The 14,884-nt window shown below is 41.3% G+C and overlaps 2 protein-coding genes across 4 annotated transcripts; one reads left to right on the top strand and one right to left on the bottom strand.

The window, feature by feature from the left end:
- Positions 1-386: 386 nt before the first annotated feature.
- c20h1orf131 (chromosome 20 C1orf131 homolog) lies at positions 387-3,738 on the bottom strand. Of its 2 annotated transcripts, none has more exons than XM_037448747.2 (9): positions 3,603-3,738; positions 2,964-3,152; positions 2,630-2,745; positions 2,239-2,301; positions 1,977-2,072; positions 1,783-1,869; positions 1,564-1,598; positions 1,187-1,319; positions 387-1,040 (listed from the first exon to the last, which is right to left on the bottom strand). In XM_037448747.2, exons 1-8 carry the CDS (start codon positions 3,667-3,669, stop codon positions 1,187-1,189), a joined length of 786 nt encoding a protein of 261 aa, XP_037304644.2. In that variant the 5' UTR covers positions 3,670-3,738; the 3' UTR covers positions 387-1,040. The 2 variants fall into 2 exon arrangements, with proteins under 2 accessions (XP_037304644.2, XP_037304646.2); XM_037448749.2 differs by having other exon boundaries at positions 2,645-2,745.
- A 28-nt stretch (positions 3,739-3,766) lies between these two features.
- On the top strand, positions 3,767-14,501 carry gnpat (glyceronephosphate O-acyltransferase). Of its 2 annotated transcripts, none has more exons than XM_037448746.2 (17): positions 3,767-3,987; positions 4,890-5,081; positions 5,231-5,407; positions 6,071-6,200; positions 6,453-6,580; positions 6,769-6,844; positions 7,208-7,359; positions 7,864-7,994; positions 8,326-8,567; positions 8,656-8,754; positions 9,152-9,325; positions 9,516-9,595; positions 9,725-9,865; positions 12,001-12,100; positions 12,192-12,285; positions 13,124-13,185; positions 13,276-14,501. In XM_037448746.2, exons 1-17 carry the CDS (start codon positions 3,964-3,966, stop codon positions 13,317-13,319), a joined length of 2,046 nt encoding a protein of 681 aa, XP_037304643.2. In that variant the 5' UTR covers positions 3,767-3,963; the 3' UTR covers positions 13,320-14,501. The 2 variants fall into 2 exon arrangements, with proteins under 2 accessions (XP_037304643.2, XP_037304642.2); XM_037448745.2 differs by having other exon boundaries at positions 9,149-9,325.
- The last annotated feature ends 383 nt before the right edge of the window (positions 14,502-14,884 follow it).

Below are 14,884 nucleotides of genomic sequence, written 5' to 3'. Positions count from 1 at the left end.
GCATGTCCCTTTTACCCCCACACTTACCCACCCACGAATGTGAGATTTCGACTTCAAGCTATGGTGCAGGGGGGAAGAGCATGTCACTGCTGTAAGATGTTTAACTTTAAAGAATTGCATATTTATTTACTCTATAAAGTGTGTAAATATATTGAATTGCTTATTTATTTTCTTTTGTATATTGCCGTCTTCAATTTGTTCACTATAAAAGTTGAATGGCTGCTGGTCATATATATTGTTTATAGTTTTTTGCCTTCAGTCAAAGGTTTAAAAAGGCTTAAATCTCAAGATAAAACTTTAGTTACAGGTTAAAACAATTTGCTGCAAATAAGCTTCATATTTCTTTGTGCCGTTTCTTCTTTAAAATGTATAAATAACACAAAAGCTGCTTGAAAAAAAAAAAAACGGTGTGAGATTTTGTGACCTCACCCAGCCGCACACTGCCAGATTACACCTCTTGTTTCGCCATTTGTCACTCAAAGGGGTTTTAAGAACACATCTGCCCAAACTTTACTTGTGTGTGCTTTTGTTTTTTTTAGAACTACCCCCATCTGTACCGATGTAAATGTTTTGTACAACTACATGGTTTGTATAAGAGACATCCGTTGTGACTGCATAATTTGAAAAACCTTTACAGTGTAAAAAAAAAAACAAGAAATGCAAATGTATTATTTTGTTTTTGGGTAATTTATAAAAAAAAATTAAATAAACTAACTGTGACTAAATCGAGGTTGACCATGGCCTCCTGCTTCGTGCATCTGCGCCCTCCCTCTGTGGTCAGGGTCCGTGTAGAGGATCGCTAAAGTGGATTCCTGTCCCAGCAGTCCGTCTCCAGTAACACGGTCTCATATTTTACTGCAGACAAGTCCTCTGGAAATCAGCCTCACTGCTCACGTAGTATTCGGCTCGCGTGCCTCTCCTCATTTCTATGCCCCCCCGTCCCGTCCCGCAGTAAGAAGAGTCACTGACAGTGTTTGGAGGACAGTTCTTTCTCCGACTTGCTTACGTTTGTCCATACTGGGAGGATTTATTTGCCTCACCTGAAAAAAACGGACATAAACACACACACTTCAACAACGAACCACCGATGCTCAACTCCAGAGTGAAGACCAGGAGTCGACAGGTTTGGGAAACTATGGCTTTGCTCCTATTAGATCGTTGGCTAGAAGCACATAAACACAGTCACCTATTTGTGTCTCTTTTTGCCTTTGATTTTCTGGATGTCGTTGGTGTTGAGGATCAGCATGCCGTTCTTAAAACGGCCCACCTGACCCGTGGGGGCTGAGCCAGAACCAGAGGACACGTTCTTCTTCTTGGCCCTGGAGGAGATGGCAGCGCATTCACATTCGGAAAATATGATTATTTTTGGACAAGGGATGCATGATGTGCTCACTCAAAGTACACGGAAAAAGATAATTGCAGCATGTAGAATACGTTAAAAGACAGCTTAAGCATGTCCCTGTCTAATTAAATGTTACAATACTCTTAACCACTCTAATGTAATGTGATCTCTAAGTAACTCTAGTGAGAAATAGTTGTATGAAGAGGAGCCGCCTCACCCACCTTGGATTACTCTGCTTCTTCTTTTTCTTCAGGTCCTATGAAGAAACAATACAGGGTATAAGAAGAAAAACTAGTGCATGATTCAAATTTGTATTACCACTCTTATGTTTATTAATAATAATAATAATAATATATTTACACTTTATTAATGATGTAATGTAAATCTATTTATAGCAGGTGTGAATTGAAGTTGAGACTGATTGAAGAAGCAGCTCTTACCGGCTGAACCTCCTCCTTTGCTTTCTGCTTCTTGTCTTTGATCTGCTGCTGCAGCGTCTTGTAGTTGACAAAGTCCTTTTTGGGGGGCTGATCGGGACACAATTATTAACTTGTGAATGGGTCACTGGGCTACAAACAAGGGTGGGATGGTAAGTGAACCCGGTTACAGGACAAGAGAAAAGCAGTTATCTTACTCGGGCTCCCAGCATGACGGCTCGGTCCGCTTCAAAAACACGCTGCTGCTCCTTCTTGTAGCCGGTGATTCCAAACCGATGGACATCAAGACGAGCCTGTGAACCAAGAAATATAGAATAAAGCCAGACACGTCAAGTAAAACCACCTACGAGAGACAGCCACTAAATGAAGCCCGGAGAAGAATCAATTCACACAATACAAGACAGAGTTTGAATATCTTTCAAAATCCCACATACTATATTTGTAGAAGTATAACGTCACCTTTTCCAAGTTGAGCTCTTCTGGCTGGTCGCTTTCCTTCTTGTCCGTCGTACTCTGGAGGGCCTTGAAGTGGAAAGTGAATGAATGGAGACAAGAAGAAGATAAACAGAGACGGTTCACTAAAGTCATGGAGCAGCACATAGAGGAGGTTAAGTTTCAGAGATAAAAAAGGGGTCCTGCTTTTCCACATAGACTAATGCTATAATTATATAAAAAGATAATACCAGTGCTAGCGTTAATGGCTCTTAAATTCTATTATGAATCTTTAGCCATCCTGGCCCGACAATGTACAGTCATTGCACCTGAGAGTAGCTCATACTGCTGCCTCCAGGCCATTAGCTGAACCTTTACAAACGTTTTTATTAAAAAAGAAAGTAGGAAGAGAGCTGACGCAGTTGAGTCTCACAGGCTTTTTTTCGGGCGCTGCAGTCGGCTTGGTTTTCGGTTTCTTTCTGGGGTCCTGATATGTTACCACCTCCACCTGGCTCGCTCGCTGGATGGCTGGACCTGAGCGATGCATTAAACCAACAATAAAAAGGACGTGTGGGAGAAATGAATGGTGGACGAAGAGGAAGCAAGAGGAGGGGAGAGTTTGCAGAGGCCAAGTCAATCGTTACAGACGGGGTTAAGCATTTTACAAGAAGACACGTGATCGGAATACCTCCGGCTTGATTACTGGAAACAGAATGAGTGGATGGAGGACGTAGATGTCCCACATTGCCCACCTGTTTGCTCGGGCTTCGGATGTTGCTGCTGCTCTTCATCTCCAACACAAACTACCTGGTTGTCTTCAGGGTCACTGCAGTGATCTTTGACTCCAGGGAACTCCTCCTCCTCCTCTTCTTCGTCACAGCGTTTTCTTTTTTTCTTCTTCTGAGACTTCTTTTCTTTTCTTTTTGAGGCTGGTTCATGATCTGTGTCATCAGACAACAACACGAGCATGACATGAAGATCTTATTCAACCTGCATGTTGCTGTGAACATCGCGTCCTATACACATTACAATGGCTAAATGTGAAATCCCGTCTCTGTAATTACGCATTGATACAATCTAGGAAATATAATAGGACAACCCTGCCATCAATTCTACAATTACTAAGTTCACAGTGTTATAATATTGATAACGTCTTATATGTTTAATAAAAGCTAGATTGAATCGCCGATGATCGCTGCAGGGAACGAACGGGGATCTCTAGCTGCAACCTTTTGTCCAACATTGTTAGCAGTTAAATAACAAACACCTTATTCTTCCGAACAGTAAACGTCATGTACGATGTGCCGCCTTTTAACCAAAAAGCTACCACGAACTGAGCAGCATGTCGAGGTATGCTAGTTGACCTAGCGCACCTAGCCAACACCACTTACCAAACTCGTACAGTTTATCCAAAACGTGCTCAAGAAAGTGAGAATCTCCGTCTTCTTTTCTTTCCATTTCAGGGGGATCGGTGGAAAAGGGATGAGAGCAGAAAACAGTGATTACTTTCCAAGGACTCGCGGATAACGTTTCACAACATCCAGCGTCAACACGTGTGCCGATTGACCCTTTTCGGCTACAGTAGTTGCGGAAATGCTTCCGAAATACCAGTTTCACGCCCATGAGAAGTTTGCCTGTTCGGATGTAACGTGACATTTATACACACGGCGAGAGGCGAGCAGCGCACAAACACACACGGGCTCATACATTCACAGGCTGCAGTGTGTACGAGTTTGTTTCCAGAGACAAAGAATGGCATCCGGCACTGTTTATTCGGTACGTATGCTTCGCTTTGCTTGTCAATGGCTAAGCTAACTCGGCTAGCTCTCCGCTCGGTCCACACACGGTTGGATGTCACTCTCACACCGAAACAAAAAAAACAAACAGGAAAACATGTTTTTAATTAACGTCAGGTGTTTTTTGTGTTTTGCTTTGCAACATTTTCAATGCTCCAATCACCGTAAATAAATATCCATTATACCTATATCCATGCAGGCAGCTGGACATTTTCTTTTAGGAGATTCGACCTTTACTACTTTTTGGGTCATTGGGATTTACTGTTTTTTCGCACGTGTGATGGATCACTCACAGGAATCAGTGATTTTGGTTCGTTGCAGTTTAGATGTGTCACTTTCTGGTGTCATACATTTCGGAGGAAAATAGTCCATTTTTGTCTTTTATTTAACTACTTTTTAAAATATTGGCCTGCAAAATGTTCTGGATTAAACTGATGCAAACACGCCATCAACGAGCTACAACAACAACAACAACATTATACTTTAAAATGTTAACTTTAAAAGCAGCGTTTCAACATGTGGTATTGTTACTTTTTGGAGATCCTATCTTGATGAGGCTTATGTTTTAGAAAAGGTGACACATTTTGAAAGTGCTGGTTTGAGACTGGTGCCCTAAAGCGTGCACTGTGTAAATATGTACCCCCCCCCCCCCCCCATAGGGTGTTGCTGTATTGAAATGTCAAACAGATGAAATCTAGGACTTTAAAAGCTGTTTCTAAAAAATGCATAAAATCTGTTTCTAAAAAATGCAAAACAACAGATCATTTTTTCTTTACTGTTTGGCTCTGTGAATTTGTTAACAAATGTGTTCAAATATTTAATGTCTTCAGTGATTTATGACTGACAGATAAGGGCATATGACATGATTCCTGTTTTTAATAGCAAAGAGACCCGATGCTTAAGAAGAGAGATGACTTTGAGGACATTCTAGAGGAGAGGAGGAACTCCAGCGACTTGAGATACGCCCTCAAGTGTTACACCCCGGTTCTCTACAAAGGCGTTGCACCGTGTAAATCGAGCATGCTGAAGAGCATGGTGCTTCAGTCTGACCAGCTCCACTATGTCATCCAGCAGGTGAGATCCTACACACTACAAAGGTGTAGAAAAATGTTACAATTATTCTGTTTTTCAGATCTCAAATATCTTTATCAGTTTAAAGTGTGTATATAAATGTATTTTTCATTTGATTTATTAAAAGGTACTTACTGTTTTAAATGGTCAAGGTTTCGAAAGAGACGGGCAGGCAGACTGACAACGTCCAGGAGGAGGTGTCAGCCATCTTGGATGAGATGGCCCATTCTCTGCAGCTCAGCACGGTTCGCTTCTTTGCCTTTAGCCTCACCAAGATCTTCAAGTCCTTGTTCAAGAGCATCTGTGTCAACGAAGAGGGCATCCAGAGGGTGAGAATACCAATATGACACTGGACACTAAGCACAGCGTCTGAGTTGAAATATGACACAAACAAATGGAATCTGTGGGGGGAGAGTTAATCTCATGCACACTAACTCAGTGACCTCTCCCTGAACTATGTGTGCTCTCTCTCGTCAACGTCTTGACCTACATTCTGGACCACACTGATTCACAAAGGCACAGTGTATTATTCTGTGTTTTAAACAATGATTGTCTATGGCCACACTAAGAGGACGGGGGGGTTCAAAGTGTGTAATCCTCCACACCAGTTTTCCCTGCTGAAGTTCCTTCCGATTGGACAACACAAACCTTTCTGATGTGTATTGAAGTTTCTTTTCATACCACAATCTTGGTCATACTTTCTTACTCTCCACTCTGTCCCTTTTCAGTGGAATTGGGTCATTGGACTTCTGTCTGTACTTAGAACTTGTTTTGAGGACCTCTGAACTTTCTATATTTTAGTTAGTAATAAATACTTAATCACAAACGAGTTTAAGAAACTTTGGATTTTTACATTACATGTCATTTAGCTGACGCTTTTATCCAAAGCGACTTGCACTAAGTGCATTTCACCATAGAGATACAAACTCACAAGGGCTTTAACCACATATTTCCACCACAGAAACCTCCTGTGTTCTTTGCTTTGTCGTTAGCTCCAGCAGGCCATTCAGGACCACCCGGTAGTCCTGTTACCCAGTCACCGTAGTTACATGGACTTCCTGCTGATGTCATACCTGCTATACACCTACGAACTGAGTCTGCCGGTCATTGCTGCCGGCATGGGTAAGCATGGGAAAGAGCAAGATACAAGCACGTAATGTACAGCATTTGTTGGGAGTGTTTGAGGAAATTTTAATGTTCTACTTTGTAGCATTTTTCCGTACATACTAAAGACGATGTAAAGGGAAGCATATTTGGTATTACTATTTTTGTATAAGTACATCCAAAGTTTTATTCAATCACATTATGGGCATAATAACAGGATCAACACCATGGTGATTTGCTTATACACCAACAGTCTGTTTGTGCCTGCAGACTTCATGGGGATGAAATTTGTTGGGGAGATGCTCCGGATGTCTGGAGCTTTCTTCATTCGAAGGTCGTTTGGTGGGAACAAGCTGTACTGGGCTGTGTTCTCGGAGTATGTCAAGACAATGCTCAAGGTGTGAAGGACTTTCTTTCATCTGAAACCTTTTTTTGTAAAACAAAGTGACCTTTTTGGTCATACTGTCTTGGAATACTGGCATTTTTTATGGCCTTTTGCATGGTACTAGAAAGCTCTCTTCTTCAATTAGTTCACAATGACCGCAACATTTGGAAAATATTTCTTTTTAATTATTTCTTTTTTCAGAATGGATTTGCACCAGTTGAATTTTTCCTAGAGGGGACCAGAAGCCGAACGTCCAAGTCTTTGACGCCAAAGTTGGGTAAGGTACAAGCAATAGAAGCTTTAAACTCTGCGAGCTTTACATGGGAAAAATAAAACACTAAATCCAAATGTCACTTGTCAAACATTAGCAGTTTGATGTTTGACGAGATCTAGGTTGGATACTGTATTTTAAATTTCCTGCCAGCAAATTATTATGTTAACAAATAATGACAACGGGTAAATGTTGTAAAAGTTAATGACAGCATTATTATTCAATAACAAATTCTAAATATCAAAGAATCGTATACCTGCATAAGATGACATGGTTCTGCAAATAGTTCCAGTTTCTGTTTTGCAACTGATGAGAAATTGTTTTCTGTACCGTTTTTTCTGTCACTCTCACCTGTGTGTCTTCTCCCAGGTCTGTTGAATATAGTCATGGATCCGTTCCTTAAAGGCGAGGTGTTTGACGTCAACGTGGTCCCAGTCAGCATCAGCTACGAGAGGATCTTAGAAGAGACGCTTTATGCCAGAGAGCTGTTAGGAATTCCCAAACCCAAGGAGTCTACTTCAGTGAGTCCTTAAAAAGCTTTTGAAGTTACGGCTTTACTTTAAGACGGACTTCTGGTTTCCTTTAAAATAACATTTTAATGCACAAACATCATGTCTTCTCTTTAAGATTCACGTACATTCACGTACAACACCTTTAGTATTCTGCTGAACACTGAGAAGATGTTTGCATGTTTTTACTTGATTATGGTGGCTTCCCAGTGTGCACAGTGATATATCAGTTGCTCTTTGCGGTTTAAGACATGAGAACCAATTTGTTAACGGAAAGAAGAACATTGCCAACAATCGCCAGTCAGTTTGAAATTTCCATTTTGTTTATTTAATTCCAGAAGTATAAATGTTTTACTCTTCTGACCAATTATTATTATTACTATTTTTTCCCATTTTCCCGGCCAATAACTTGTGGTGTTAGGGGCAACCGTCCCTGTGCCTTTATTATGAAGAGAAAATTAGTTATATTTTGCAGCCTGTACCCATGTGCTGAGGTGTGTCTCTCTGCTTTCGTAGGGGCTGTTCAAAGCCAGAAAGGTCCTCAGCGAAGACTACGGCAGCATCCATGTGTACTTTGGTCAACCTGTGTCTGTTAGGAGTTTAGCCGAGGGGAGAGTTAACCGCTGCCAGTTCAACCTAGTACCAAGGTATGATATCTCAACATTAAATGATGTGTGTTGTGTGGTGGGAAGACCTTATACTACACATAGTCATACTGGGAGCGGGTTTTCTCTATGCAGAAAGCACAGTAATCCAAACAAACAGCTTGCAACCAAAACAAGCGTCCACACGGCCTCGACACACAAGCTTTCTCATACAGCACAGAAACATTTATCATACAGGGACTTTTATCTTTGTGCGTAGGCAAAGCTGATGGAAATTCTTCTTTTGCAATAAGAGCAAGACAGCCAGATACACTGGAGCATGTAGCCTTACACAATGTTGGTACTAAAACAGACATACACTCTTTCATTCAAGACACATCCCTGGGAGGCCAGACGAGGACATCCACAGCTTTGTGAATGACTCGGCCTACAAGCTGGTGCGGGCCCAGGAGGACAACATGGTGCTGAAGCCGTGGGTCCTTCTGGCCTCCCTGCTGCTGCAGAAGCAGGCGGCGGGGGGGCAGGAACAGGGGATGGCGCTGGACGAGCTGACTGCACAGGCCGTGTGGCTCAGGGACCTCTCCCGGCAGTACGGAGCCTTCCTCCACTGGCCTGGTACACAATGGGCTCAAGCGCTGACAATGGATCTGCTGGCTCTCTCTGTGTGTGCTCAAGTGGCTTATTGCGATTATCTCTCCTTTAGACCAAATGACTCCATCAGAAGTAGTTTCCTCCAGTCTTACTCTGCATCGGGGTCTAGTGAGGACCTGCGAGGGGAAAGTCCAGCTGGCTTTGGAACATGGTTTGTGTTTATTTGTGTTTTTTGCTTTGAGGTTAGTAATGCATGGTTTATAATGCACTGTGAGTCGCTTTAGATAAAAGCGTCAGCTAAAAAAAAAGGACATGTAAATGACATGTAACATTATGCTTACAAATACCTCGCCTGTTGCTTCTTTACTTTTAGGGGATTTGAATAAAATATGTATCCCAAGACCAACATATTTGTACATTAAGGACATTTCTAAGTTTATGTCAATGTACCTTTGGTCAACTGTTTTACAATTTTTTTCATTCATTTCCTACCTGTTTATATACCCCTAATTAATGCTAAATAGGTTCAAATTAAGGGTTACCAATGCATGAAAGGATTACAAAAAAGCATGCAGGGCATTTTCTGACCTTAAACTGTCCTTCAGAAGGAGGACCGGTGGATCCAGTGAAGCCCCAGAGCACCGCCACCCTGGAAGAGAAGCTCTTGAGCCAGGCAGTCATCGTCCTCTCCTGCGCCTCCTACAGGAACCAGGCTCTGCACGTCTTTCTCCGGCCGGCTCTGCTGGCCTCCGCTATCCACGCTGCTTCCTCCAACCTCAAACGTAAGACTGAGAAACACAAACACACACACACACTTTGCCTGTTAAGAAATGCTGCAAACAGCACATTTAATGTTTTATTTAATTGTCTCAACATTCCACAACATAAAGCAGATTTTTGTGACTTTCATACATCAACTCTCTCGTTTTGTCATCATCTTTCCTCTGCATGTTAATCATGGTGGTTTTGCAGAGGAGGTCTTCAACAGTTTCAGCTTCCTAAGGAACATGTTTTCCAATGAGTTCATCCTCTGCCCTGGAGCTACAGTGCAGGTCAGGAGCAACATTTACACACCGCCAGGCCTCAAATCACAGTGGGCTGAATGCGGAAAAGTGAATGACTTTGTTGTAAATAAGTAATTGTATGGCCACAGCGTTCGTGTGTCACTCTGTGTTGTGCAGGACTTTGAGGAGGCCTGTTACCTGCTGGTGAAGACGGGAGCTCTGCAGGTCACCCAGCAGGAGGTCTTGGTAACTGAAAGAGGACACAGGACACTGTCCTTCCTCGTCAGTATGCTGGATCCCTTCCTACAAGGATACCAGGTGAGGGAGACGCGTGGAGGCTGGTTGTGTTACATGATGTGTATACACAAACGCAGATGTGTGCAAAATAATCAGTCAAAGGCAAAGCAGAGAGTATCTGCACATTGTATTAAAGACTCTGAACTCTTCAAATATTTATGAGCTCTACGTATTACTAGGTAATGTATATGCAATGTTTCATTTAGTTATCACATTACTTCATGTCTGACAAAAACCCGGAAGAGTAGAAATGTAATTATGTGATGTTTTTTTTAAAGGCTCATTTGCTATTTCTAATTGCATCACATATAGATGAATTAGCATTGAGTTGAGACAATATCGTTGACGCTCATGTAGTCTTTAAAACTTAAGTGCAAGATATGTTAATCTAACAGAGCATGTGTTTAGAAATATCAGGGTTGTCCTCTACCCAGTTTATTTCAATTCATTTTATTTTGTACAGCCCAAAATTGCGAAATACAAATTTGCCTCAGAGGGCTTTACAGTCTGTTTGCATGCGACATCCTCTGTCCTGAAACCCTCACATCGGCACAGGAATGAAAGCTCTTCAATGGGTAAAAAAGGGAAGAAACTTTAGGGAGAGCGTCAGAGGAGGGATCCCTATGGAAGTAAATCTGTCATCGGATTTTGAAAGAAAAAGGTGATTGAATTTCTAGCACTGAATATTTATGCATTGAAATTATGTATCGGAATATTTTTTAAGTTAAAATATTGAACTGCAAAAAATTCAACTGCAAATAATTCTACGTTAAAATATTCAACTGCAAAAAATTAAACCGCAACATCCGAGAACCCAAGAAAGCGATCAATTCTAGATTCAAGATCAGGAACGTGCGTCAAGCTAAATTTACTTCCATAGATCCCCTCTCCCAGGATGGACAGACTTAATAATAATAACAATGATGAAAGCAGTAACAGGTGTCAACAGGGTCACGGCAGGGGGCAGGAACAGGGTCCAGATAGAACCATGATCCATGGAAACCAATGAGGCGAGAAAGCCCAAAAATAAACAAAGTTAGTGAAGAGCATCATTGTTTACAGTAATAGAAATGAGAATATCACTGGTGTCAGGACCAGGGTCCAGACGGAACCACGATCTACGGTGACCTGCGAGGCGAGAAAGCACAACAAACTCCGGGGACGAAGCTGAATTAGTGATGGGCATTAAAAATACGTGTTATTTCTTTAATTATTGTAGAAGGCGAGAGTAAGAGTGAGACAGGAGCTCTTTGTGTCCTAAGAAGTCCCCCGGCAGTCTAGGCCTAGAGCAGCTTAACTAAGGGCTGGTCCAGGCTAACCTGATGCAGCTCTATAAGCGATATCAAAGAGGAAAGTTTTAAGCTTTGTGTTAAATGAGCTGACCGAATCCGCCCCTCAGACTGAAAGTGGAAGCTGGTTCCACAAAAGAGGAGCTTGATAACTGACGGCTCTGGCCCCCATCCTACTTTTTAAAACTCTAGTAACAGGTAACCAGCATCTATGGAGCACACCTGCCTTGTAGGGCAATACGGTGTTCCTGATTTTCAATACATTCCGTAAATGACAAAGGGAAGTCCTTGAAGTCTTCTTTTTATGACAGTTGAAGGACATATCCTGGTCGAAGAGACCTCCAAGATTCTTTACGGTGCTGCTGGATACCAGAACAATTGCATCCAGAGAAACTATCAAGATAAATTTCGTTTTTTCAGAGTTTAGCATCAGGAAGTTGCAAGTCATCCATGTTTTGAAGTCTAACAAGCTGGCCGCTCTCTTCTGGCTTGATTGACAGATACAGGTGTGTATCGTCTGCATAACAGTGGAAGTTTATGCAGTGTTTTCTGATAACATTGCTCAAAGGAAGCATATACATTGTAAATAAAATAAAATAAAAAACAGAACCTTCTTCTTTCAAGTATCCTTTTTGTCCACTTTATATGGACTCAAACTTAATTTCAAACATCACATAATATATCATATTTGCTGAAACTTGCAAAGTGCACAAGTTAGAGTGCAAACATCCCACAGGTTTTCACTAATGATCAGCAGTGTCGAAAAAGCTTTGCGTGGGTGTTACACCAGATGTCCTCTGGAGGATGCTCATAACACATTATTGGTCTTGTGTGTGTGTGTGTGTGTGTGTGTGTGGTGGGTTTCAGGTGGTGTGCCGGTTTCTGTGTGAAGAGGCCACTGAGACTCTGACAGAAAAACTGTTTATTCCTGCCATCCGGAAATTCATCATTAAACATCTTCTATCAGGTTTTTGTCCTTAAAAATGTCTCAAATCATCATCATTCCCGCCAGTTTTTTTGTGTACTAATTTCATGTTCTAACTGTGTGTTTTATCCAGGTAGACTCCGGTATGTCGAAGTGCTGTCGTCTGACCTCCAGAAAAACTCTCTGGCTGCCTTTCTAAGACTTGGAGCTGTAGAGAAAATCAAAGGGTATGTTTGTTTTCATCATCCTTGCGTCCCTGGTTTGTCTTCTGAGACAACAGCCAACACTTAAATGACATCTGTAAAGTATATTATAGAACTACCTGAATTCAAACCACACTAGATGTTATACCTTCTAGCTTGACAAATGTATATCAGGTCATTAACTTAATTTATTTCATTCATTATAATTTTCACATGACAAATTGTGCTCAAATGAACAACACTCACAAGTGCATCGATGTGGAGAGATTCTATAGCCATAACTGTACAAAACGGGATTTAAGAAGCACTGGATTATTTACATAATATCATTATATATGTAGAATGAACCATGGAACTAATCAATGTGTAATTTTTATCACAGTTTTTGTCAATGCTGGTACCTCGACACCTCGATATGAGTGTTTAAAGTTTTAAATGATTTGTTTGATTTGTTTCAGCTTTTGTAGTCCAATTGCGCTGTCAGTTATTTCATACATTGTGAGTTGCATTTGTTTCAATTCGATAAAATGTAGTTTATTTTTATCACGCAAGACAATGTTGGCCAACAAATAGCTGTTGTAATCTATGCTTGCTTCACAAGAAAAACATGACAGTCCAAACAAAAGTGAGTAGTGCATACCTGCAACAAAATGCTCATTCTCTGGGCTGACATATGGCTGACATTTTGACACAAAAAAACCATTTGTGTCAAAATGTTGAGACCAAGTTCATTTTCTAAGTCTTGTCTGACTAAGCGCCAAGCAACATTTGGTCAAATCACTTGTATATGAACCACATACAGTGGGACTGTTCTGTGTGCTGTGGGGTCTGATGCATAACCGCTGAATGTTTTTTACTCCAGTGTGGATCGGGAGACGTTAAAGGTCAACATGGTGATGGTGAACTCATTGGAAGACACTCTAGGTGAGAAACCAGCACCCTGCCGGGGGAAACAAATTGTTGTCTTTCTCTGCAAAGAACTTCAAAGCAGATCTCAAATGTCCCTTTGTGTAGGAGGAAAACTGCCCACTCAGAAAGCTGTCGCCGCCCGCCTCTAATTCACCGCCCTCCTTAGCCGAGAGGGGATTGAAGAGTGTTGATCATTTTTTACTCGCATCCACCGACGTCCGAGCTCTTCTCTGCCTGATGGGCTCTGCCAGACAAAAGGATCTCTATTTGGTGAAAGCTTAATTTATTTTCTCTAATATCCCTTCACTTCTTTGGGCTTATTTTGTCTCTTTCTCACCCGTCTTTCTATTGAGAAAAAGCTTTTGTATATGTTAATAAAGCCAGGTGATGAGTAAGGCCTGCACAGGTTAATCTGCAAGCTCTTTGAGTCATTCTGAAGAAGGGGCCGTTTGCAGTGAGCAGCCATGTGAAAGCTTCTGAATGTGTCACCTGCACTCAGGATAGTGGCCGTTCCCGTGTGCCTTTGTGTTATTCTCCATCTGTTAAATGGCTGCTAGACTTGTTTGTTTATTTTGAGCACTTTAATGAATTTATTTATGCAATGTAGAGTAGACCTATACGTAACACCTTTGCACCGTTTGAACAAAAGATTTGACATATTTGAGTCAAACTTGCCACAGACCCGATGCCTTCTACAAGAACAGCCTGATTAAAGTGTCACTGTTGGACCACACAGAGCTGAGGTATGTTACAGGTGTGTTACAGGTGTGTTACAGGTATGTTACAGGTGTGTTACCGGGGTTTCCAGCTGCCAAACTCTGTTTTAAAATGGCAGTTTGTTGTTGCGAAGCACCACAAGAACCACCAGCTACACCAAAGGGACAAGTTCGCTGCAGATCATTTAGATATTTTCTCATGATCGCACGTGTAGAATAGTTACTGATTTGAATATACAGACTATACAACATGTTTATTTATATTCATAGCGATACATTATTGACGACATTTTGTTAGAGGGAGGGGGAGGTGAGCCAAATCAAAGTAAATGATAAGCTGTAGCTGAGAGACAGAAACCTTATTTAAAAAGAGTTTTAAAAAAAGTCAAATTGACCCATTAACAGACGTGTTGTTCAGAAGGGTGTAATTAACAATGAATTTGGGGTTTCACAGACATTGACACATCCACTGATTTTTGATACTTCTTTCTAAAATACATACGTGTTCCTCAACAAAACCCTTTTTGTTTTCTTTAAAATGGCCACTTTTCCTGGAATCTAAGAAATGCAATAACATTGTCATAACGGTTTCTTAATCGTATTATTGGCTGCTTTCTGTGTACCGGACTCCGCCATGTTTTACGGCCCACTTTCAGAACCTGGCGCTTGGTCGATGGTCAAAAGCAGTGTGTGTTCATGGGAAACAACGCATTGTCAATTACACAGAAGTCCAAGTTAGGCCAAAAACGAGATTTCGAATGTGATATCTAAATTCTTTTCTTTAGTTTTACCTTTTGTACTCGATAAAAGGGCTCCACCTGTCTGCTTGAATGATGTTAAATGCTCTAATGGTAAATGAAACTCTCAATATGATTCTGATGCTACTACGTGTGAGTTGTTCATCTTCCAATTTAAAAGTCAATGAAAGTAACACTTCACAATCAAATGGTCCCAACAATAGAGAAATTCCACCTCCAGCTTTCTTTGATCTCCCAAAT

Source organism: Pungitius pungitius, chromosome 20, assembly GCF_949316345.1.
Source record: "Pungitius pungitius chromosome 20, fPunPun2.1, whole genome shotgun sequence".
NCBI classification, from domain to species: Eukaryota; Metazoa; Chordata; class Actinopteri; order Perciformes; family Gasterosteidae; genus Pungitius; species Pungitius pungitius.
This window is presented reverse-complemented; position numbering and strand designations above follow the sequence as displayed.

Coding starts and splice junctions, on each gene's coding strand:
- c20h1orf131 (XM_037448747.2), bottom strand. CDS start 3,669: ATGGAAAGAAAAGAAGACGGAGATTCTCACTTTCTTGAGCACGTTTTG. Junction 2,746..2,963: donor TCCGAAGCCCGAGCAAACAG/GTGGGCAATGTG, acceptor TGCATCGCTCAG/GTCCAGCCATCCAGCGAGCG. Junction 2,302..2,629: donor AGCCTGTGAGACTCAACTGC/GTCAGCTCTCTT, acceptor TTCCACTTCAAG/GCCCTCCAGAGTACGACGGA.
- gnpat (XM_037448745.2), top strand. CDS start 3,964: ATGGCATCCGGCACTGTTTATTCG. Junction 6,581..6,768: donor ATGTCAAGACAATGCTCAAG/GTGTGAAGGACT, acceptor TTCTTTTTTCAG/AATGGATTTGCACCAGTTGA. Junction 9,866..12,000: donor CCTTCCTACAAGGATACCAG/GTGAGGGAGACG, acceptor GGTGGGTTTCAG/GTGGTGTGCCGGTTTCTGTG.